Source organism: Emys orbicularis, chromosome 8 (genome assembly GCF_028017835.1).
Source record: "Emys orbicularis isolate rEmyOrb1 chromosome 8, rEmyOrb1.hap1, whole genome shotgun sequence".
NCBI lineage: Eukaryota > Metazoa > Chordata > Testudines > Emydidae > Emys > Emys orbicularis.
Window position 1 is genome coordinate 92,924,062 of NC_088690.1, and position 25,522 is coordinate 92,949,583.

Genomic DNA, 25,522 nt, shown 5'->3' on the forward strand with positions numbered 1-25,522 from the left:
TGTCTGCACTATGTTGTGAGAACCCTGTTAGCCCCAGACATGCTTGGACAGGATAACAAGCGAACCACTTCCTCGTGGATGTTTTATGGCACTTGTGTTACAAAATGATTCCTTTTAAAAAGTTCCAATTTTTCTGTAGGAACTGTTTTTCCTAGTGGAATGAACGATGCTTCAGAAACACTTTCCCCCCTCCCCTAAATAAAATTGGGGGTAGGTGTGGGAATTGGTAATTAAAAAAAAAAAAAGTTCTCTACTTGCAACACATCAATTCCAGGGTGCGTGTTCTGGTTCACAGCATATTTTAGATGCGAGAAGCAAAGTGGACTGAACAGAGAACACCCAACCCCAAGTAATGCATCCCTGTTGACTTAAAACTGTAAGTGACGAGAGCTACCCATATTGTCCTGATCAGGACCTTGGAGCAACCAAAGAAACTAGAAAATCCATCTTGGGAGAGGACTTTGGGAGTTTAGTCAGTGCTGGCTGGATGCCCATGCAGTGCAGACATTATTAGCAAAGCCCATAATCACGCACCTCGCTATTGTGGCTCAGTGTGTCAATTTAAAGAGCTCCTGGGAACCTGTGTGACAGTTTTGATTGCTGGGTCGAGTCAGCCCTGCTGTATGACCATTCTACTGATGTGACTAAACGAGTTTCCCATTTCCCCTTTCACTGATTAGAAGAATCTCTGGCTTTCTAGAAGGCCTGTATGTGTGCTCCTTCCGCCTGGCTTTCCCCAGTCAGTGGGGGAAGGGGAGATACTGCAGGCTGCTGGGAGTTTATTGCTGTTTCCTGTCTTGTCTGAGCTCTTGTTCTCTCTGAGGTGATGGGTTGGGATCTGCTTGTGTTCAAACCGGCTGCTCTTTGTGTTCCTGCCAAACACATCCCAGCAGCAAAGTGAAATTGCAGCCCTTCCCTCCCCCTTTTGCCCCCCCTCCCCTCCCCGGGCCCTCCCGAGCTCTCCTCATCCAGACAGAGCAGCCGGTGGAATGAGATGGAGGAGGATGAGTTAGGGTAACACTTTTAACAGATGATGATGGAAAAGATAGTAACTCTCCCCTTCCAGCACTGTCTGATCAGAGGAAATGCACATCACCCTCTTGCAAAAATGCATTGAGATCCATTCATAGCAATGCAATGCTGGCCTCGCCTCCCTCCCTTCTCCCCACAGCTCCATCCCCAGCAAACCGAGCTGCTTCCAGAGCAGGAAGGTAGCAGCTGGTGATAGGCAGGCTGCTGGTGTGCACCTGGCTTTGCCTTCCGGCAGTGACCCCGTTTGCAAAGCCTAGAAGCTTGGGGGTAACTCGGCTCCTCAGCACAGATGGCAGATAAGAAGCTGGAGGTGGGCAGGAAGCAGCGGCATATCCAGACAGGTGTTAAGCAGGAGAGGGAATGGAATTTGAAGATGATTGTTGATGAAATATCGGTTTTGTGTTGCCCTGTCTGGGTCTCTAATCCCTGGGGCCCGGTGTCCCACCCCCAGAGAGTGAGGGTAATATTTTGTCAGCGGAAAGGCAACCTCTTCAGTCTCTGCCTAGGGCCAAAGAGAGGGTTAATCCAGGATGGTCTGAGCCTGGGGGGTGGGAGAGATGACTGGGCAACGAGGCTCCTGGTGAGTGGTTGTGGGAACAGTGAGAAGGGGAGGAGCACTCACCTTGGGCACTGGCCTAAGGAAATATGGTCCCCCTGCGTTCCCTCCCCACCAGCATGTGCCTGGAACGGGGGAAGTGGATCTGGAGTGGTGAGGAGGGTAGGAACATCAGCCACAGAGTAAAGAAACAGGGCAAACCATGCCCTGTGGGGTAGAAGCAAAGCTCCTCCTTTCCCTTTGTGTTGTGACTTTAGACCACGTTAGCACCTGAGGAGACCAGACATCCCAACTGTCCTGTGACTCTCGTGCCACCCTCTTTATTTGGGAGCGGGAGGTATACACACAGCCCCTGAGAAGATGAAACCGGGAGGTGTATCAGGGCCTGGCCTAGGAGGGGTTAAAACATAGAAGTTCCCATTTGGTGCTTAGTGGTTTGGCTGAGGGTGGTTTCCACAGCCCCCCTCACCCCCTGATCACCTGCTTCCCTTTAGAGCTGGGACAGGCTAGGCCAAGTGAAGGGCAGGGTCAGGGAGAGTTCCTTGGCGGGTACCTCTCGAGCTGTGACGTGGGCTCTGCGTTCACTCAGCAGATTGGAAACACATGTTGACAGGATGAAAGGCTGGTCTCTGAAGGCAGCAGACTGAGTCCCGGAATCACCCCAGCGCTTCAGGGAATAAAATTTTACATTTGCAATAATGAAGTTCTTAAAATGCTGATAAGTTTGATAGAAAACTCAGCAGAGCTCTGTCCTGGCTCCCTTTCTTACTGATCCTGGAGCTGCCTCGTCATTTGGCCTTAGACCAAGTGGGGAGGGGAGCTTGTTTTGCTCATGGACTTCACAAGCAAAAGAAATGGCTGTTTGGCGGCCCTATGCTTCTGGGGCCTCAGCCTCTCATGCAGTCTCAGCAACTCTTGGGCCTGCTGAATCTCACCTTCCAGCAGTGGTCAGGAAACTGCGAGCCTGGGGAAGGTCCCCTGTATTGCAAGGTTGGCCCTGTGGATGTTGTCATCCTTGGAAGCAAGTGCGTGCGTGTGCCTGCGTGTGTGTCTTACTCCTGCTTTAGGATAGAAGGAGTGATGCATCATATGCGCTCCTTCATCCAGACGGCCTAGGATTCACTTGTGGATTGGGAAGAGGGGTGGCCAAATGGTAGGTTGATTATTATTAATTCATATTCCAGTAGTGTCTAGAGGCCCCAGTGGGGGATCAGGGTTCCATTGTGCTAAGTGATGTAAAACAGTCTCTGGCCTGGTCTACACTAACCCCCAACTTCGAACTAAGGTACGCAACTTCAGCTACGTGAATAACGTAGCTGAAGTCGACATACCTTAGTTCGAACTTACCGCGGTTCAGACGCGGTCCACACGCGTCAGGCAGGCTCCCCGTCGACTTCGCGGTACTCCTCTCGCCGAGCTGGAGTACCGCAGTCGACGGCGAGCGCTTCCGGGATCGATTTATCGCGTCCAGACCAGACGCGATAAATCGAACCCGGAACTTCAATTCCCAGCCGCCGAACTAGCGGCTGGGTGTAGACAAGGCCTTAGTCCCCACAGACCTGTAATTACCACAAGTGTCAGGCACAGGGTTGCCCTCTTGGAAATATGGGCAGACAACTAGCAGTTGATGAACATGCTGGCAAATTTTCTTACAGGTAAAGCTGGCCAGGTGTCCCAGGTTATTGTGAACATACTGGTTTTGGGGGCCTGCCCTGGCATCCTGGGTGTTTTTTAAATGCTGAAATGCCCTAGACGTTATTGTACTCACAGGGTAGTTGTGTATGGGCCCCACGGCTGAGTTAGCTGGACTCTAAGTTCCTTAGTAAAGTGAAAATGGTGGAAGTGGAACTGGAAGGCCAGGGGATATGTGGTTACCCTCTCCCCTGCCTCTCCCCCCTCCCCCCCATGCTGCCAATACCTTCCCCAACTCCAGGACAAGCCCTCTTGCTACCTTATTTCCACCCCCTACCCACCAAACCCTCTTGCACCCCTTGTGAAATGCTCTCCTGCTCTGACCATCTGCTCCCAAAACCCTGATGTACATCCCCTCCTTCCCATAGTAGTATCTAGCAAGGTGTTTGGGTTTGGCGTTCAAGAATCTGACCTCCCCCAATACACTGGGCAACCGCTGTCTCTTGTCCCTGAGGGAATCTCAACACCCTGAGAAATTGCAATGCTCCCTCTCCGGCAGGGATATAAATATTTCTGTTCTGTATTTGGGAAAAAACAACAGATGATGTAGTTTGATCATATGATGATAACACTCTTTCCATTCCACTGGTATCTCGGGAGGACGTTAAACAGAGCTACTAGAGTTAGAGATTTTTAAATAAGTAGGTCCAGATAACTTGCATCCAAGAGCTTGAAGTTGGCAGAGAAACTCTCTGGACCATTAATGTTGATTTTCAATAAGTCGTGGAACACTGGGGTAGTTCCAAAAGACTGGAAGAAAGCTAGTGTTGTGCCAATATTTAATGGGGTGACCTGCGTAATTATAGATAGGCCTGTCATGCTGACATCGATCCCAGGCAAGATAATGGAGCAGCTGATACAGGACCTGATTAATAAAGAATTAAAGGAGGGTAATAGAATTAATGCCAATCAATATGGGTTTATGGAATATAGATTCTATCAAACTAACTTGATTTTTTAAATGAGATTACAAATGTGTTTGATAAAGATAATAGTGTTGATGGAATATATTTAGATTTCTGTAAGGTGTTTCATTTGGTACTGCATAACATTTTGATATAAAAAAATAGAATGAGATAAAATTAATATGGCACATATTAAGTGGATTAAAAAGGTCTCAAAATATAATTGTAAATGCGGAACAATCATCTTGCCAATGTGTTTCTAGTGGGGTCCTGCCTGGATCTGTTCTTGGCCTTACACAATTTAACATTTTTATCAGTGACTTGGAAGAAAACATAAAATCATCACTGATAAAGTTGACAGTTTGCAGATGATGCAGAAATTGGGACAGTGGTAAACAATGAAGAGGACAGGTCACTGATTCCGAATGATCTGGATTGTTTGGTAAACTGGGCACAAGCAAGCAATATGTATTATAATATAGCTAAATGTAAATGTATATATCTAGGATCAAGGAACGTAGGCCATAATTACAGGATGGGGGGGCTTTGTCTTGGGGAGCAGTGATTCTAAAAAAGATTTGGGGGCTCATGCTGGATAATCAACTGAACCTGAGCTCCCAATGCAATGCTGTGGCCAAAAGGGCTAATGGCATTCCTTGGATGCATGAATGGGAGAATCTCATGTTGGAGTGGAGAGGTTATTTTACCCCTGCATTTGGATCCGGTGTGACCGCTGCTGGAATACTGTGCCTACTTCTGGCGCGCCCCCCCCACCCCCATTCAAGTAGGATGTTTATAAATTGGAGACAGTTCGGATAAGAGCCACGTGAATGATTAAAGGATTAGAAAACCTGCCTTATGGTGATAGGCTCAAAGAGCTCAATCTACACCTCTACCCTGATATAACGCTGTCCTCGGTGGCCAAAAAGTCTTACCATGTTATAGGTGAAACCACGTTATATCGAACTTGCTTTGATCTGCCGGAGTGCGCAGCCCTGCCCCCCCGGAGCACTGCTTTACTGCGTTATATCCGAATTCGTGTTAGATCGGGGTAGAGGTGTATTTAGTTTAAGCAAGAGATGGTTAAGGGTGATTGGATTATGATCTAGAACAGGGGTCAGCAACCTGCGGCACGCGTGCCAAAGACGGCACGCGAGCCGATTTTTGATGGCACACTGCTGCCTGCTGGGGTCCTGCCCCCCTGCCCACCGATTTCTCCTGCGGGGGCAGGAGGCAGAAGCTTGGTCATGCCGGCAGCCAAGCTCCCTTCTTCCCCCAGCGTGGTGCTTTCCTGCCCCTCCCCTCCCTCTCCCTGCCGTCGATCAGCTAATCGCCCTTGCGAGGGGGAGGGGGAGCAGAGTGGAGCCGAGCCGCAGCGTGCTCGCTGCTCCGGGGAGGAAGCAGAGAAGAGGTGGGGACGGGGCCCTGGGGAAAGGGGTGGGAACGGGGCATATCCCCTCCAGCCCCCTGCCATGAGCACCCCCACGAGCCGAGCACCCCAGCCCTCTGCCCTGACACATGAACCCCCCCACACACACCCAGCCTTCTGCCCTGACCCCTGCACTCCCACACACACACCCAGCCCTCTGCCCTGACCCCCCCACACACCCAGCCTTCTGTCCTGACCCCTGCACCCTCTCACACAAACCCAGCCCTCTGCCCTGACCCCTGTACCCCCTCACACACCTCCAGCCCCCGTTCTGACTCCTGCACCCCCCCACATATCCAGCCCCCCTACACCCCATGCCCTGACTCTTGCACCTCCCCACACATCCCCACCCCCACCCTGAGCACCAAACAGGAGCTCCTGCACCCCCGGTCTGGGGTCCCTGCCCTGACCCCTGAACTCCCACACACACACACAGCCTTCTGTCCTGACCCCTGAACCCCCCCCCCACACACACACAGCCTTCTGTCCTGACCCCTGCACACCCACACACACACCCAGTCCTCTGCCCTGACCCCTGCATCCCCTCCACACACCCAGCCCTCCGCCCGACCCCTGCATCACCTCACACACACCCAGCCCTCTGCCCTGACCCCTGCAACTCCTCACACACCTCCAGCCCCGTTCTGACTTCTGCGCCCCCCCCCCACATCCCCACCCCCACCCTGAGCACCAAACAGGAGCTCCTGCACCCCCGGTCTGGGGTCCCTGCCCTGACCCCTGAACTCCCACACACACACACAGCCTTCTGTCCTGACCCCTGCACACCCACACACACACCCTGCCCTCTGCCCTGACCCCTGCATCCCCTCCACACACCCAGCCCTCCGCCCGACCCCTGCATCACCTCACACACACCCAGCCCTCTGCCCTGACCCCTGCAACTCCTCACACACCTCCAGCCCCGTTCTGACTCCTGCACCCCCCCCCACATCCCCACCCCCATCCTGAGCACCAAACGGGAGCTCCTGCACCCACCCCCCACCTTCCCACCTGCACCCCTGGTCTGGGGTCCCAGCTGCCGGCCCCTTGCCAGCCGGGGTCCCGCAGGCCCCGCTCAGCCCGCTGCCGAACTAGGTGAACGGAACCCCAGGCTGGCAGCGGGCTGAGTGGGCCGGCGGCGTAAGATCAGCATTTTAATTTAATTTTAAATTAAGCTTCTTAAACATTTTGAAAACCTTGTATACTTTACATACAACACTAGTTTAGTTATATAATATAGACTTATAGAGAGAGACCTTCTAAAAAACGTTAAAATGTCTTACCGGCATGCGAAACCTTAAGTTAAAGTGAATAAGTGAAGACTCGGCACACCACTTCTGGAAGGTTGTCGACCCCTGATCTAGAAGTACCTACCTGGGGAACAAATATTTAATAATGGGTTCTTCAGTTTAGCAGAGAAAGGTACAGTATAACATGATCCAGTGGCTGGAAGTTGAAGTTAGTCAAATTCAGACTAGAAATAAGGTGTACATTTTTAACAGTAAGAATAATTAACTGTTGGAACAACTTACCAAGGGTTGTGGTGGATTCTTTGTCACTGGCAATTTTAAAATCATGATTGGATGTTTTTCTAAAAGATCTGCTCTAGGAGTTATATGGAGGAAGTTCTATGGCCTGTGTTACACAGGAGGTCACTGATTACAATGGTTCTTTCTGCCCTTAGAATCTGTGAATCTCCAGATGTCTTCAGAGTAGTGTTCATGTTCAGCAGGAGCCTATGTTTGTGTTAAAATCACACTGGATCACTGCTAGTGTACAAGTTGGGCCCCCACTGCTGGAAATGTCTTGGTCAGACCAACACTAGTTCCTGTCCTGTTTCTCCAAGCCACCATGTCAGAACTGTGGCTCCCAGGCCAGGCAGCTAGGGGAGGGCAAGTGGGGAACCTTTCAAGAACTGAACTTCACTGTGTAAAAAGAGTCCCGGAAAGGAATACACATCAGTGGGAGAAACAGCTATTTGAAAGGCTGATCATGCTGGGACTCCTCCATCGGAAAAGCAACTGGTCACATGGTGAGTCAGTGGCAAAGCCAGGAATAGAACCCGGGGCCCTGTCTCGAGGCCTCTGCTCTAACCACTAAACCACACTAATACGTGCTGTCTCAAAGTTAGATGGCTCAGTGTATCCCCTTTCTTTGCTGATCTTCCCCTTTTCTCTCCTTTCCAGGGAACCCATTGGAAAGAAGAAGTCTGGTAAGGACAGTTTTTTCTTATTTAATTTCAGCATCTCCTGCCTTTTGTCTTGCTGCCATTGTAACCTGTCCAGGCAGCACAAGTTTTGGAGGGTGGGGGGAAGAGTCCATAACACCAGCTTGTACACATCTATTGATCACCTGCAGCACCAATAAGTGGTGGGAGAGAGGTTGGCGTTCATCATCTTAGGAGCTCCATCTGGAGTCACAGAAGTGGAGTGAGCCTCTCTGCTTGGATCTTTTCCTTCCTCTGCTCCCTAATTTGGTTACTGCTTCACCCTAGATGCTGGTGGGAGAGATTGAGCAAGGGATGAATGTGAACAGGAGGCTGATTTCCCGGCAGCCCATCAATGTGTTTCATTGCAAACCATTGTGAGCTCCAATTCTAGGCTCTTCTCTGCCTCCTGTATGGTGTCCCTGCAGGTATATAGGGGCCTCCAAAGATAATGGACTTCCCCTGCCCTTCTAGAATGTAGTACATATAAGGGGCAGAGGGAATCCTGGTGGCATGGGGACAGTGGAACAACCCTCTTCCATTTCCCCCTTGCAGATCTCAGCATAGGGATGTGCTGGCGCAGTTGGAAGGGCAGAAGGGGAATAGCTGGAGCATATTGCTCTCCACCTATTCAGGGCTACAGGATTGTTTGTTGTTGAGCTAACCATTCCCACCATCACCTTCACCTCCATGTTTATTTCCCCCTTCCCTCATGCTTTCTTTTTCCACCATTTTGTTCCTTCATTAGGGTTTATCCAGAGAACGGCTTCTTTCCTTCAGAGAGGTAGTAACAGCCACTCCCCGCTTGGGCCTTGCTCTTGCTTTGCCTTTCCGCTGGGCGACACCGGCTGTTTCTGTGTGGGGAAATCAGGGGCCCCTTGCAAGAAGCTATCTCACACCCCACAGCTCTGTTTTGTTGCTGGTTGACTTGAGGGATTGATGAGGGGCTGGGAAAAGAACATCCACTGGGTTTTGTGATTGTCCACTCAGGATGGAAAGGCCTGTACAACAGTCTCCTGTTGAGCCCTGACTACTAGATCTGAGCAGCTCAGTACAGTCTGTGCAGATTGGAGGGACTATCCTAAAGGTCTTCAGGCAGAGGACAGAAGCTTTGTTTTGGGTTGGAAATGTGGAGCTGCAGGTGCCAGTCAGTCCCTGCTCCTGGAGAATTGGCCTGGGCGTGTGATATATTGGATGTGTTGACAAAGCTGTGTACACACACCCAAAGTCTTAGCTCCATCTTCTCTGTTCTCATTGGCTCTGAAGGGTGTCCCTCCAACACAAGACTTCATGGTGTCTTTCTCATCAGGTACCTACCATTGATTCTGGGCTTTGGTGCTGACGTCGATCATTCCTTTATCCTCCTTTTCTGCCTCTTGGTACACCTATAGCTTGTGCCTTTTCGAAAAGTTCCCAGCATCAGTTGGTCTGAACAAAGCTTGTGGAGGACTATTAAGAACTTTCCAGTCAAATATTGCCCTACCACGTGATGGCAGAGAGAACAGTGGCCCCCTGAGAACACAGGGTTTTCTTTGTTCTTGGGGCACGTCATGCCCTTGGTGTTATTTGGTACATTGCTTACTAGGATTTTAGCTACATAGCAGAGCACTATGGATGGTGGTTTCTCTTTTCTCTGGCTCTCACTGCCACTAGGTGCAGCTGTCTAAAACTGGACCCTACAGCATGGCTTATACAACTCTCAGGTGCCAACTGCAGGAGCCTTCCACTGCTCTTTAGTGTCAGGCCTTGGCTGATTCTCCTGTGGCAAAACAATGGGATATGAGCAAAGTCTGTGTGGAGATTAGATGGCGGAAGCATAAGGTTGTGGTGTAAGCTTAGGTGATCCTTTGAGTGGTAGGTGAGAGAGCGCAGAACATGCCCTGGTGTGGTTGGGGACAAGTGTAGGCTGAAACTGTGGTTTGCTCTTTTGCTAAAGCTGAGATAAAACTCAGTCTCACAAAGTCCTTTTACAGGACTGAGTGAGAGCAGTTGGCAGCTAAAGGTGGGAGGGGAGGGTATTTGTATGCAGTGTGGAATCAATATATTGTTATTTCACCCCAACCCACCCAGACAGGGCAAACCTTTTGGTCTTGGGTAGCTTTGATTGAGAGTGTGTGTTAAAAACAGCAGCATAGCCATGGTGGCAGTGGGCTAGCCGCCAAGTACAATCCGGTCCACAGGACACAGGTGGCTAGCCTGAGCCACCACCCACACTGCCATGGCTACACAGTTGATTTTAGCACACTTGCTCACTCAAAGCTAGTATGTGTACATCGACCCAAGCTGGAAATTACACCTCCAGCTGCTTTGTAGACATGCCCTTAGTCCCACGGACCCAGTGAGAGTCGAGGACAGTATCTGGAGTTGGGGCTGAGGGTGCAGGGGAGTGTTTCTGTGGTTGAATATTCCCTGAGGGCAGAGTCACAGCAGCCACCTTAGACTCCATGTCTGTCCGAGCTGCCAAAGGCTTTTCAGTTAGCTGCATTAGCAGATTTGCTCCACCTGCTGCTGCGAACCCACCAGCAGGGCAGGTTTATAGGCAATGCCATTATGGTGCAAGGATTAGAGAGGCAGTGATTTTATAGTCATCATTAACCTCTTGAATTATACTTGCTGTGCACCAGGAGGGGAAACTATTGGTTGTTTGTTGTGGCACCTGCTGGATCACAGCCAAACTCTGATACAGCAGGAGAACTCTGACTGCACCCATGCAGACATAATTCCATTCCCGTTCTGAAGGCCTGAGGGCTCCTAGATAATGTTCTGTAACAAGCAGGGGAAAGATGCTTGTGTCAATGTAACTTTAAGGCCTGGGGATGCCTCCTGGCAAGATTCTTTTCAGAGACCATTGTTGATACCTTACATCTTCTAGCAGGGGATGGACCCTTCCCTTGTCTCTGTTTTAAGGGATCATTACTTTAAAGATCTTTGCTCCTCAGGTCCATTAGCTCTTGCTGCTTATCCCTTTCCTATGCTGATCCTGACTCCACACACAGCAAGAAACAAAGGTGTTGCTTTAATGCACATTGTCCCTAAGGAACTAACAACAAGCTGCTGGTAACAAATTCTCAGGGATAGAATTGTTTTCCAATTGCATATTTCTCTGAGGATAGTCAAGAGGTGTCAGCTGCCCTTTAAGGTAACATTAAGAAGAACAATCACTCCAGGGCCTGTGGCAGGAACAATCCATGTTTATAAACTGGATTTTCGTGGATATAAACAAATGTGCTGTTAAATGGCCAGTGGTAATGTGCTAAATCCCCTCAACCCTATTTGGTGAATGAAAGGAGTGAGTTGCTCAATTCCCATTAAAAGTCAATGAGAGTTGGGCACTGTACATTATAACCCCTTTGAAAATCTGTTTGATGGCCTGTGTGCTTCAGGAGGTCAGGCTAGATGATGGGGGGCACAGGAGGACTCCGAAGTCTGATTTTGTCACTAATTTGTTTGTGTTTAAACTGTTTTACAAACCCCTTCCCCCAACACTATTTTTTTAAAGCTTCCAATAGAAAATCTTTAAGTAAATACACATTCACCTGTAAGGTGTGTACAACCCATACACTGCAGCATTGGGCTAGTGCTTGAGAATCCGAAAGTGAAATTGACATTTTATATATATATATTTTATATATATAATACACACACACACACAAACACGGTGGAACTCATCTAGCAGATTCTCAAAGGGCTAGTAACGTAAATAAGGACATTTGGATGTTGGTTTTATTTTTAAATTATTCTTAACCTGGTCATGTCTCTTTAATTGTACTACATGTTGTTGTATTACGATACTGCCTAGAGATCCCAACCAAGATCAGGGCACCATTGTGCTAGGCGCTGTACAAACAGAGGAAGAGACAGTCCCTGCCTGAAGAGCTTCCATCTCAAACAAGACAGACAAAGGACGGCAGAAGGAAAACAAGCCAAGCCCTGGCATGTCCACAGTGGAGACCTTTCAAGACTATTGATAAATGGCAATTCCATGTGATTTTTTTTTTCTCATTTCCAGCCCTGATGAAGTTGCTGAACAAATAAGAGGGGCAGCAAAGAGGGGCTTGCCCTTCAGCATGTTCTCTGCATAACAGCAGAAAGAAATCACCGCTGCAATAACCATGACATTCATAGGCTCAGAGATATTTAAAGTTAGAAGGGACCTCTGTGACCATCTAGTCTAACCTGCATAACACAGGCCAGAGAACTAGTGGAACTGATGAAATAACATTTGCACAAAGTGAAGCCAAAGGTTTTTTGCAGGGGAGCAGGCGAAAGGGTTTAGCAAAAATGCCTATTTTGCCTTTTTTGTTTCCTGTTTCCATTTGGAAATGGAAGTGTCAAAACACCATGAGATAGGTTCTGTTCTCAGTTATGACATCTCAGGGCCACAATGGGCATGGGCTGGAAATCTCTCTAGCAAGCCTGTTCTCATTAAACTTCCCGCCTGTATTGGCAAGCCTCAGTTGTTTGGGTAAATGTCCAAACTTCCAGCTGAACTGATCCACCACAGCTTTTGAGGTTGACTGTCACTTTTACGGTAAATGGTGCTGTGTCTGGTTATTGGTGGCCTGTCACTGGAGTGAACCTACCCATTTAGCAGTCCCTAGGCTGGTAGCTGGCTTGCCGTGTGTTTATATCCTAAGCTGAACATAGCTGGGACTTGAGCTAGGTGAAGACAACAGGCAGTGCCTTACAAGAGGCAGCTTCTGCCTGGCCCAGATGAGAGGAGCTGTACTTATCTCCCTTAGAACTCATTCTCTTGGCTTATCTTTAAACATGAGCACCACAAGCCTGATCCAAAGACTTCATTGAGCTCTGGATCAGGGCCTGTTGATCCAGTGAGCACCCCCTTATTGGACCACATGCTTCTGGCAGTAGGTGCATTGGAGGCTGTTCATGCAGCACTTGGAAGGTCTCTTCATTCCTTGTTACAATTATTTGGCCCACAGTTCTTTTTCAAATAACTTACCTTAAACTTTCTCCCCAGACACACACCTCTGGGTACTGCTCCCCCATCTTAAACCATAGATCTACTGCATGGTTATTTCTGAGACCCAAGCTTAGTCATGAATAGGCCGTTTTATTGTTAACTCAACACTGTATTTTTGTGGTTGTGGATAATTACCCCAAGAGAAGGAGCTGCTGGAATTAACTCCTACCTCTTCCGCCAGTAGCTGTTTACTGCTTTCTGTTGCTGGTTTAATAGGTATGGTGCAGGTGCCAGAATTGCCTGTTGAAGCTGCAAATAGCCCCAGAACAACGGATGTAATTATGTCTGGGGAAGCAGTGTTCTTCCCTCTCCTGTGTGCCTGTCCTCAGTGGCTAGGTAAATCCTCTGTTCGGTTTAAAGCAGGAACCCTTCAAAGGAGCAATAAGAGCAGGAGAGGACATGGGTCCAGAACTCAAAGCACACTCAGTTCACTTTGGAGGGTTATTTTTAACTCACCCTGGCGACTGCCTCCCGTTTTTGTCATGGAGGAAGCTCTAATTAACCGTAACTGAACCTCTGCACTGCCCTGCTCACCTGGAACGCTGCAGATAGCTGTTTATAGTATGACACATGGAAAATTGCCTTTTGTGCCTTCGAATAGGACTGTCCTAAAAATACATCTTCCATTTAAACTTCTGTTATAGCGGTGGCTTCCCAGGGCAGGCTTTACATGTTAAGAACCTGGCACTGAGGAGTTGCTTGCCTAGTGATCATAGCCTCCCAAAAATTTGGGATAGATTAGACCTAATAGGTCTCCGCCATCTCCACCTTTGCCCTCCAGCTTTGGCTATCGCAGGATTGTTCCCTACAGTATGTTCTCCCTGGAGGGTATTCTCCAGGCTGTTTATTGTGTTCGGTTTTAAACTTCTCAAGTGGTGGGTCTCCCATCACTTCCCTTGGGAGGTAATTCCAGTCTAACTGGTCTCAGGAGTAGGATCCTTTTCCTGATATGCAGCCTGAATATTTTTGTGGCATTTCATCTTAATCATGACGTTCACTTCTTACAGAATTCCTTTTCCTCACGGGGATACACACCCTGCTGAGATTTGCAGATGGTCATCCTATCTCCTTGTAATGTCATAGCCACTCTACTGAAGCAATAAGCGGCTAGGATGTATGCCTCTGGAGGGGTCTTTCATCTGAGACTTGAGGACAATAGCTGGAATATATGCAAAGCCCCTCAGCAGGCTCGATCTAAATTCTGTGACAAGACCCCTGCTTTTAGCAATACTCCAGCTATAATAAACAACACTTACGTCGCACAGTTCCATTTCCAGAGCACTTGGCAAATATTAATCCTCACCACATCCCGGAGAGATAGGAAGTATTATCTTACAGGTGGGGAAGCTGAGACACAGAGAGGTTAAATTATTTGCCTGAGGCTGCAAAATGAGTCTCTGGCAGAACCAGGAGTAGCATTCAGGAACTCCTAGCTTGGCTCCTTTTTTTCAGTTCTCTCGACCACAATGTCTTACTCGTTAGAACTGTCTCCACTCAGATAACATATAGGCAAACAGCTGTGCCATTTATGTGGGTAGAATTTTATGATATATAAGGACAAACTGGGTTAGTAGAACTCCATTTCCAAAATGCAGCTGATTTGCACCATACCCACGTTCCACAGAAGGAGAGCTGCACTGGTAATAAATACCAAGCAATGGCAGTGGATCTGTATCCAGAGCATTTTAATAAATGAAAAGTGTTTAAAAAATCAATATAGCTTTGCACTCTCTTGCCAATTCTAGTTACATTTTCCCCCCCACATGATGCATTCCAGCCTCCATCTGCTGGACAGACTCAACGCATCTTAGTTTATACTGCCCCCTAGAGGCTGAGAATATTCTGAGCAAGACCAAAACTTTTCTGCCTTTGTCTTTCTGCAGGGAGTGGGCATGATGGATTTTGGTTTTAGTTCTTTTGGTTGTAACTTGTGTTAATATTCCATTCTATAGCTGGCAGGACTCTTCTTAGCATAGTGAGCATTGCACTCTCTCTCTATCCTGTCTGTACTTGTCCCATGTCCAGCAGAGCAGGAAGATGCTTTGGAACATGAGCAAGCAGGCACATGTTAAACTGCAAGGCCAGCTGAATTCTTGGGTTTTTTAAAAATCCCTGTTTGCTTAAGCTTCATCCTCCAGAAGTGCAAGCTCAGAGCTCCTGTAGTGCCAGATGTAGTTACCACAGGAAATAACTCCACATATTTTACTTTGGCCAAAGGCCATGAAGGACAGCAGCAGAGACCCTGCCACAGGGTGTGCAAGTTATACTGGCTAACAATGTGCAGGGCATAGTGCAAACTCTCCTGCAGGCCTTAAGCTCCCTACACATACCGATCGCATTTGGCTGCGTTTTCCCTATCCAGCATGGAGAGTTGAAAGGCACTAAGCCTCAGGTTGATTTTCATTTGAACCACAGAAGTGCATGGTGTTTTACAAACGTACAAGACAACAGAGTCCCTCCCTGCCCATGAAGTTTCTGATGTAAAGGACCGATCCTGTAAGCCTTCAATGAGTGAGTCCTTTGGCAGTTATGTGCATAGAGGGCTGACTGGATCAGGCCCTAAATGAGACAGCTACTCACTCATGACATCACAAGGGGAGGCAATGGGAAAGGAGTTGGGTGGGAATGGGCAGACTGAGACATAGAGGAGGGGGAATACTTTCCCCCTTTCTTTTTCTCTGTCAGTGAGTTGCCTTCCTTGCATTGTCTTTGGTTATTTGTGTGTATTTTAAATAAGAATCTACTTCAGGGAGAGGGCAGGACTTGGAGGTGGAGACTAGTGGTGAAAAGCAAACCAGGAGAATGAATCTGTGGAGGGACTTTAATGGGGAGAGACATGAGGCAGTCTCTGAAATATATAGGGTTAGGCAGTAAGGCAAAGGAAAGGGAGGATCTGTTTTGTCCTGTGGATACTCGTGAAGCTGCTATGTCCAAACCCCTAGGTCAAGACTTTTAAAAGTGAGTTGTGAGTTTGGGTAACCAAACTGAGGCACTGTAAAGGGCCCTGATTTTCAGAGGGCAGATGCTCAGCACTTTCTGAAAATTGAGCCTTTTAGGGGATGTTTCAACTTGGCCCTCCAGAATCATTAGTCACTTTTGAAAATCTTGGCCTGTAGGTGTGCAGAACTATACGGGACGCCCCATCAGAACAGCCTCTCTTGGGGTATTTTGGCATTTCTGCCTGGAACCAGGACGGGCAGCAGCACTGAGAAAATAACCAGATTTTTAAGTTACTTTGTTCTCTTAAGCTTTGCCCAACTTCCAAAAAGTTTGGGTTGAGGTTCAGAGTGATTCTCAGTTTATTGGAGCCAGTTCTCCTGTCCATCAAAAATCCATGCACTAGTTAAAGCCTCCCTTGTTTTTTCCTGAAATGACATCACTACCAGAGGAGACCAGGCAACTGTTTGCATCTATGGTGGTGGGAATGCTTGTGCACCTCTGGAGTGCAGGCAGGAGGTGGGGAGCAGGTTAAGAGGCCTCACCTTGCTGCACTGATCTCACCTGGCCACTCATTTTCTCCTCCTTTTCGCTCTGACTGTTTGATTCACCTTTCTCACGCTGGAATCCAAATGATGCCCTGCTCCTGTAGCTTCTTGCAGGCCAGCAGTAGCCATGGAGCAGGTTGCTGATATGTGCTGTCGTGAGCCACTGGTGGCTGGGTGCACAGATTGTGTTTTGTTCCCCACATGTAGGCGGTGACTTGGCATTAGTAGATCCCATGGTCCTGGAGCAGTATGTGGTGGTGGCAGATTACCAGAAGCAGGAGAGCTCTGAGATCAGCTTGTGCGTGGGTCAGGTGGTGGATATCATTGAGAAGAATGAATCAGGTAAGGAGAGCCCAAGTGTCTGTGGACCCAGACACGTGGCCTTAAAAAAATGGTTTTGAATCCACCTCATCCCTAGCAGAGCAGGGTCTCCAGCACAGTGGGTGATAGCCCCAGAGTGTCGCCATGGAAATAAAAATAACTTGAGCCAGCTGGCATCTGGACACCTCCAAGGGGTCTCCTAAGGCTGTCCTCTCAGCTTGCCCACATTGGCAGTGACTGCTAGTGTTGCCATCTGAAGGCTGTCGGGGGCCTGTGTGAAATGGCTGTTCCTAGTGGACATAGTCAAGGTATAGGCCAGCTGATTCTGTTGGACTTGTGGATGCTCAGCACATGTGAAATTTGAGCCACTTATTTAGGAGCCTAACTGTGGATTTAAGAGCCTAGCTTTAGGCTCCTGTTTCCAGATATCTTGGCCCGTGTGTCCACCTGACAAAAATCATCCCCAGAGTTGGCCCCCTTGTTGGTGACCTCAGTTGAAAAGGACAGGGGTGGAATGGAGAATGAAACGCCAGTGCAGCAAGGCACTTCAGCACAGGGGGAGCCCCACTGAAGTCAACAGAACAACCCACATGCTTCAAGTGAAGCACATACTTAATTACTTGGAAGGGACTATGTGAGTGGTTTAGGCCCAGTTTTGGGGATTTGTTTAAAAAGAGAATTAGCTTACAGATGTAATAGAAATTACTTCATGGATTTAACAAAGAAATCTGAAAATAGCTTTTGCTTTGAATTTTAACATTCTGGAAACCCAAATACAAGAAGATTAATTGTATTAGCTCCTAATTTTTGAGAACCAGAAAGATGACATTGCAGCAAAAGTTAAACTAATTATCAGAGTCAAATATATATATGAATCACACACAACACAACACAACACACTAGATTTCAGCCCTACTTTTCTGTTAGCAGATTTCACATGAGCAACTGTTGATGTTTCCTTCAAATTTTCCTGTCCTTCACAGATTTGTTTTTACAAATAATGTTTGGTCTTTAGATTATTCCCTCAACAAATGGCTTGTGTGTTTGATAATGGAGTGGGGTTGATTCATTTTGATTGGACACAGAAGGTCACATGGTCCTGTTTGTGACCTCTGGATAGTTAGGTTTCCAGTGAGAATACTCACGTTTGAGTTCTGAATTTGCTTTCCACAGATAGTCTTTAAAATTGGCTGTTTTCATGAATGCACAAGTGGTGGGAGCCAGTGGAGTATTTTTTTTTATTTGCAGCCAAATTCATTCATCTCTGCTAATTAGGCTGGGCTTGGCTAATAAGCTGAGGGAAGTGCAGGAAAAAAAAAACAGTATAAAGAAGAAAAGTAAATTAGATGTTAAAGTCCATTCCATTTTAAGAATCTTTGCTGCTCCTAGCGACACATGGGAGGGACTGTGGTCTTTTAAAGCCTGACCACTTTCCCTTCAAACTGTAAATCCCTGTAAGGTGGTCTGTGCTGCTCATGCAGCCGTTCGCCCTGTTGCTGTGGGTTCACCCAGGTGTAGACCCACTTTCCAGCCTGTTGCATACAGACCAGGCAAGGAGCATGGTTGAGCAGACTCCTGACTGGTTGGGGAGAACAGTTGTCAGCTGGTGGTTGTGGGTGCATGTTAAAATGGATGCCCCCAGCTAAAGGGTCTGCTGCTTATTTTCAGGCTGGTGGTTTGTGAGCACATCTGATGAGCAAGGCTGGGTCCCAGCTACGTGCCTGGAAGCTCAGGATGGTGTCCAGGATGAATTCTCAATGCAGCCCGAAGAAGGTAAGAAGCCAGTTTGAGAAGAACTGATCCACCACTCTATCCCAGTGTGCATGGGACTTCCTGGGCTGCTTAGACCTTTTCCATTTAGCGGGATGGAGCCCAGGGCAACAAACCCACAAGTGACCTTGGATCGGGTCATTTAACAAGGCATGGCCTTAATCTCCCTATCTTCCCACCAGCAGTCAAGATGAGAACTGCAGCCAGCTGCTGTAGTGCCACTGGCAGAGGAGTTGGATGCTGATGGGTTTGAATGAGTGGCCTGCTCCTCCCCTTCTGCCGCAAAAGGGGCTGTGTGTACCACCTCCCCAAAACACCCAGTCCCGCAATCTTGGGGGAGCCACAAGCCCTAATTTGGATCCCCTTATCTGTGTAGCTGTTCACTTGCTATTAGTAAGAACATCAGGGCCTGGGCGGGAAGGGGGGCTTGCCTCTCCTCTCCTATTTCACATGAGCTATGGCCTTCTCCTTATTAGAGTGTTGTGGTGGGGCAGGCAGGAGAAAGGAGACTACAGTGGCACATGCGGTTGGAATAACAAGAGTACAAGCTTTATTTAAGATAACTCAGAAGTGCCCCATGCTCCCATACAACATATCCTGATCTCTCTAGGAACTGGAGCTCCAAGAAGTCTGGGCTTAATTTAGGTCCATAGTTAGGTTTACCCCACAGCCTGGGGAGGGGACCAGTGACCTGAAACCCAGATGAGTACAATCTGACAGCTCCATGGTGTCCTCTCTGTCTTCTGCCTACGGTGAGACTATAAGGTCTGGTGCTGCCTCCTTACGTCCTCTTTTGTCCCTCTCCTGCTTCCCTGACTTGCTCCTCCCAGTCTCTTGGAGATACTGGTCTCTGCCCAGGCATGTTGGCCGCCGTCGGACTCTTGGGGACTTGTACACCAGTGGATGGGGTCAAGGTGGACGCTATAGAGACTTTTTCCGCTGCCTTTGTTCTGTGCTTGGAGCCTTGCCTGTGTCTGTCTGCATGCGCTGCAGCCTGTGGTATTTGTATGCCTTGCATGTGGTGAACTCTGCTTGTGTCAGCCTTCTGCATTCCAGCTGTGCCTGTGCGCATTGCTGCCTCCTGCTGGCTGTATTGTCAAACCTGCTCACATCAATAATCATTCCCTCTGCTGGCTACTCCTTTAGCTCATCTGAGCCTGAAGGCTGGAGTTTCTGCTCCCTGATCTCATATGTGTGCAGAGCTTGTACACTGGGCTGTGAACCTGGATCATAGCACTTCAGTGGGGATTAGGAGGTGAGGGCTCAGCTCAGAGATCCTGGATGTGACAGGACATTTCTTAGCTTTGACTCAGCATGTAAAGCGGGAGGAGAGTCATATGGAAAATGAGCTTCCAGCTCTCCAGTGGGCAGTTCCGTTCCAGGGATGCAGAGGTGGGGAAACTGTAGGGTGGAGAAAAGTGATGCTGCAGCATCTCTGAGTTTTGAGTTTTTCCCCAGGTGTTCTGCATCCTATTCCAGCACCAGCTAAGTGCAAGCCCTGCATGGGTTTGCCCCTCAAAAGCAGGGACAGGATGAGGGAGATGAGGAAATAAGGGACAGCTGGTTGATCTAATAGCATCTTGTTTGCAAAGTGGGTGTTGCTAGCAGAGTGTTTTATCCTTGCATCTCCTTCCCCATTAAAAAGAAGACCTCCATATCCCCGCCCGCAGTCGCTCAGTCCAGGAGATAGGGCACCAGATTAGGAATCTGTTCCCAGCTCTGCCTCTCACTCATTGTGTGACCTTGGCCAAGTCACTTCCCCGCTCTGTGCTCGAGTTCCTCCTCTGTAAAAGGGTGTGTTAGCACAGACCTACCTTTGTAAAGGGATTTGAGATCTCTGCATGATAAGTTATTTCTATATGTGCTTTTTAATTATTGTTCCATGGTGCCCCCTGTCTGAACTATGGCTAACACAGCATCATGGCGCATCAGGGTGGCTCAGTGACTGGGTGGATGTGAGAGGTGGGAAAATTTAGATTAAAGCAATGGACACCCTGAAGCACAATCGGGTTGGCTGTGGGCTAAGGGAGTGGCAAGAGAGCTGGGTTTCTGAAAGGGGTCATATCCAATCCTGCTTGTCTAGAAGAATAGTGGTTGTAAAATAGGGATTCAAAGCAGCAAGGGGTGGGGTGGGGTGAATCCTTGAGGTTTTAGAAATAACAGAGGACACAACCCTGAAGGAAAACAGGAACTGTTCAGAGGGCTAAGCCAACCTTGCCTGGGCCGGGTCTATCCTACCATATGGAATGCAGATTGGGACTCTATGCCCAGTGTGTTGCTGAACTGGTGTGCGCTTGTACATTTCAAAGCAAATCCATCGGCATTTGGAAATGTATTTTACCGACAAGCCTGTTCCAAATGAGTGTGCGCACGTGTGTACGTTTGCACTCTTAGTGTGGCTCCTATTCTAATGAATTTTGGTTTTCCTAAAATAATCCATTTATGATACTGTGTTTGTGCTTAACAGAGGAGAAGTACACAGTCATTTACCCATATACCGCTAGAGACGAGGATGAAATGAACCTAGACAAAGGGGCTGTGGTAGAGGTGATCCAGAAAAACCTTGAGGGCTGGTGGAAAATCAGGTACCTTCCTCCCTCTTACTATTCTTACAGGATGCAGGTGGTGTTTATACAAAGGTTGCGGGGGGGAGGGGTCTTGAGTGTGTGGGAGGAATAATCTGAACAATCTTTTTTAGGTTTTTGTCTGAGGGGGGCTTCCTCCAAAATCCTAGAGGATGGCATCCTCTAGCTCAATGTATTAGGGAAACAGCCAGTAGATGGAGTGAAAGACTGGGCGTTGGTGCCTCTGGGTTCTGTTCCCAGCCCTGCCACTGACTTACTGTGTGGTCCGGGGTTCTCGGGGTTCTGGTTATCCAAGCTGTAAAATGGGTGCCATGATCATGATCCTTGCCCATCTTTCATCCCTAGATCTCAGAGCACTTCAGAAAAGTGTCAGGTAAATGCACAGTATTATTACTACTGCTAAAATGACAAAGGCACAAACAGTAGAGCAAGCAGGAAGAGATGCCAATGTGGCAGCCTTGTTCTGCCTGATTTTTTTGGAAAAGGAAAAGAGTGGTGGTTAAGGGCACTTCTACACGGTAGAAGCTATTGTGCGTGTCAGAGGACCTTGGTACGTGATGGTCTCAGACACAGCTCTGGCTTCTTGCCTAACTTTCTCTGTCTAATGTATCTGTCCAAATCCTTATATGACCCCAATCAACATGGTTTGCTGTTGCAGTGCAGACAGGACTGAACCTTGGTCTTACCTCATTCCCAAACCACTACAGCCCTGCTAAAGTCCCATGCCCTAGCACAGCTCAGGCACATGGTTAAAACACAGATCAGTCCCATCTTGGTGCAAGGGTAAGCTGTGTTTTAATTGTGTTGGGGGAAGCAATGACACCACGGTAGTACCTCAACAGCATAGGGGAGACCTATATCAGCCCCTTAATCTTACTGCATGCATCATTGTCATGGAAATGCCAGTGTGCTGGTGACTGTACATATGTCCTATATGAAGGCCATCTATGCAGGCTAGATCCTCCGACTGTATTATGAGGCTTTTCTTGAAACGTTGTCATCCAGGCCAGACCTGCTGTCCTCAGCCTGTTTCACAGGCCAAACATCTCTGAGCATCCAGGGCTGAGGCTCATTTAGTCTCGGAGGCTGGGCGGGTGTTTGCAGGCTAGCAAAGGGCATGTGCAGAGTTGGGTGGGAGACGCCTTGGTTTTCTTAACCTTGCACTGAACCTGTGGCATTGGCAGCAGCCAGGCCAAAAAAATGCACATTGATTTCTTAAACTGGAAAAAGTTGCTGTGAAAAGCTCACGCCAATTACAAGCTCAGCAGCTGGTGCCATCTGAGCCCTATGACTTCACCCCCGGCCAGCTGGAGAGGTCTCCTGAGCTTGATGCGAGACCCATGTGCATGGCAGAGGCACTCTGTGGATAGATGTGTTTTTTCAATCGGCGCGAGGGGGTCGGGTTCTCCACCAGACTTCGTGTGAATTTAGTGCAGGGAAAGGAGCCAGACGGACAGCCCTGCACACTGAATGCCTGTGTTTTAATCCAAAGAGCAGGTACATAATGGGCAGTAGCGGCTGTTCAGTTTCCCCCGACATTGCTTCGCCACTGTGCCTCACTCCAGATCTCAGCCATTCCTGAAGGGGAGAGAGGAGAGGAGATTTCATTGCCCACTTAGTCCCAGATCCCTATGCTGAGTCTGCCTGCAAAGGGGAGCCAGTCAGCAGTGGAGCTTTCTGTGATGTGAACACCTGGCCCTAGAAACATGGACTGAAACCAAACAAACTCGTTTCACACAGAGGCCTGTGTGGACAAGTCTTAGTCAGCACCTACCAGACCTACCAGCTAGCACTGTATGTCTCTGTCACTCAACACTGATCCCCTGACCCAGCCACTCCCCCGCCCAAACGTAGTTGGGCATACATATGGGTTGGCTCACTGGAGCAGGCAGAGCTCTGAGGTGTAGGGAGGTGCTGAAGTAAGAGAGGTTGGTGCTGGCACGAGCCCCAGGTGATGAGTCTGAAGGAAGGATCCCATTGTTACAGGTATCAGGGTCAAGAGGGCTGGGCTCCGGCATCCTATCTGAAGAAAGGAACTGGAGAGATGTTTACACAGAAATTGGGATCTGGCTCATCCACCCACTCGTGTGCCCTGGATCTGGATGGTGTTCCCCGGCAGCAGAACTCAACGGGCCGAGAGAAGGACGGGCCCAACAACCAAAGAGAGGGAAGGTTTGATGGCCGACCGTTACCGCAGGCTGACATTCGACGCAGTAAGTGGGTAGTGGGGAGATTCTAAACGTTGGGTGTTTGGTGCAGCTCCTGCAGCATGGCTGTGTTGCTGAACAGTGCAGCTGGGTGCAGGAGAGAAAGCCAGCTGCCCTTCCGAGGGCTCCTGGGTACTGGGTGCTTTGCCACTACATCTGGACATGACTGTGTTGAGAACGAGGCTCTTAGTGGAGATCAGGGAGACTGGCCTGGGAGCCAGTGAGGATCATTCTGTGTAGTTACCTGAGATCTTTAGATCTCTCTGATGGGGCAGAGACCGACATGGGTTCTGCTCCCCCTCCACCAAGTCTTCCCATTCTCCTTTCTCATGAATGAAGCACATCTCATCCCCCTTGGTAACTGTGGGTGGGTGCTTCTGGATTGTCCTGCAAGGTTAATCACTGGAACCGGGTTTGAATGCAGGTTTCTATATGGGTAAGGCAAGTGCACTAACATGCCACCCAGCTTCCCCCTCCCCATGCATGGCCACTTGTGCACTGTGGCTTTTGCTTCTAGCTGGGCTCCACTGGCATCTCTGCAAAGGGCCTGGTGTGCTGGAAAGGCTCTCGGTCCCTGTAGTTCCTGAACAGATAAGGCTCTGTCTGACCCAGTTTGCTTTAGGAGAAATGAGGAGCAGGAGCAGCCTAGCTGCACTCTGTGGGGAGGGAAGGGCATAAGGTTTGGATGTGGGGTTCGTTGCTGCTCTCCTCTGAAACGTGTCCTTTTGGGAACGTGTCTGGACACTGGACCTCAAACCTCAATGGAATCTGGAATTGTTTCTCCACAGAGTCGCCAAAGATGAGGCAGAGGCCTCCTCCTCGCCGAGATCTCACTATAGTAAGTGTCCTCCTGGACCCAGCTGTCCCACTTGCCATTGCTGCCACCTCCCCAGGGGAAAAGTCCCTCTGCCAGAGACGTTTGTGTCTCCCTTGGCTCTGGATCCAGGAGAATGAAGCTTCTGGGGCAGAAGAGATGGGAGATTGCTCTCAGAAGGGAGCTCTGGTTCCTTCACGTTCCCTGCTTGGGATCTCTCCATGTGCAACAGCTCTGTTGCATGCAGATGGATCTAATGCAGGGGCAGGGCCTCCCTGCAGCCATAAACACTCATCTGGTCGTATTTATTCTCAAAGCAAAACTTAGTTGCTTTGTTTTTTAAGTCAGGGGGATGGTTGGATTGAATAAATTGTTCGTCCTGTAGGTTACAGACTGGCCACAGTTAGATTGCAAACCCGCTCCCTTTCCCTGGGGCTGGCAAGCCTACTGGACTAGTAACTGGGTCAGATGTGCCATTGAAAGCAATCTGGACAATTTTGTGTCCAGCCTGAAGAGAGGGTTAGTGTCTGTCTGTGAGGGTGCTCTGTGTGCCAAGTGGGTCACCTAGTGATGCTGTCTGGCAGCCTGCTTCTCTCTGGCTAGTTAGCCAGTGTGAGCCATCCATGCAAGTGTTCGAACTCGTCTTCCGAGAGATGAGCTGAATTATTGTTTTTTATTGCAATAGCCACGTGGTTTGAACCTGCCTAAACCTCCTGTCCCTCCCCAAGTGGAAGAAGAATATTACACCATTGCTGACTTCCAGACCATCATCCCCGACGGCATCAGCTTCCACGCAGGAATGAAAGTGGAGGTGAGACTACATGCCATCTTCCCTCCCTCCCTCTCACTTCTCCTCCTTCGAGTCACCCATTCAGTTCACCGTGAGTGAGTCTGGGATCACCCTCTCATCAACCCCCATTGAGATTTTCCATGGGTGAGGTTCACAAAAGAACTAGATAAGTTCATGGAGGATAGGTCCATCAATAGCTATTAGCCAAGATGGGCAGGGATGGTTGTCCCTGCTTCTGTTTGCTAGAAGCTGGGAGTTGACGACAGGGGATGGATCACTTGATGATGACCTGTTCTGTTCATTCCTTCTGGGGCACCTGGCATTGGCCACTGTCGGAAGACAGGATACTGGGCTAGATGGACCTTTGGTCTGACCCCAGTATGGCCGTTCTTATGCTTTTATGGTCTTATGAGGTGGATTCCAGTCCTGGCAGGCTGTGTGTCGCACCACTCCCGAATCCCGTTAGCCCTGGGGTGGGTTTCCAGACGTGGAGTCCGTTGCCGGTCATAGAGGCACTATTAGCTGCCCCGGGGAGAGGCTGAATCCTGGGGGTAGCCCCATCTGTGCGCTTGGAGGGTTGATTCTGTGCCAGGCAAAATGAGTCTCCAGTACATGGAAGGGATCCTCCACATGCTCCTAGCATTTTGGAGCCTCTGACCCTCAAATACCTTAGTGGACTCGTGTGTGCGGCCCAGTGCCAGGGTGCTGTGCTCCTGCACCAGTGGCAATTGGAAGCCTCTTGACTA

The 25,522-nt window shown here is 48.9% G+C and overlaps 1 protein-coding gene across 1 annotated transcript in view; it reads left to right on the forward strand.

Annotated features, from left to right (window-relative positions):
• The window catches only part of SH3PXD2B (SH3 and PX domains 2B), a 118,430-nt gene that overhangs the window by 89,907 nt on the left and 3,001 nt on the right, over positions 1–25,522 (forward strand). The window contains exons 6-13 of the mRNA XM_065409781.1: positions 7,801–7,826; positions 8,569–8,604; positions 16,497–16,631; positions 18,279–18,383; positions 20,848–20,965; positions 22,952–23,178; positions 23,961–24,010; positions 24,672–24,797. Coding sequence (XP_065265853.1) covers positions 7,801–7,826; positions 8,569–8,604; positions 16,497–16,631; positions 18,279–18,383; positions 20,848–20,965; positions 22,952–23,178; positions 23,961–24,010; positions 24,672–24,797 — 823 coding nt within the window. The remainder of the gene's footprint in view (positions 1–7,800; positions 7,827–8,568; positions 8,605–16,496; positions 16,632–18,278; positions 18,384–20,847; positions 20,966–22,951; positions 23,179–23,960; positions 24,011–24,671; positions 24,798–25,522) is intronic.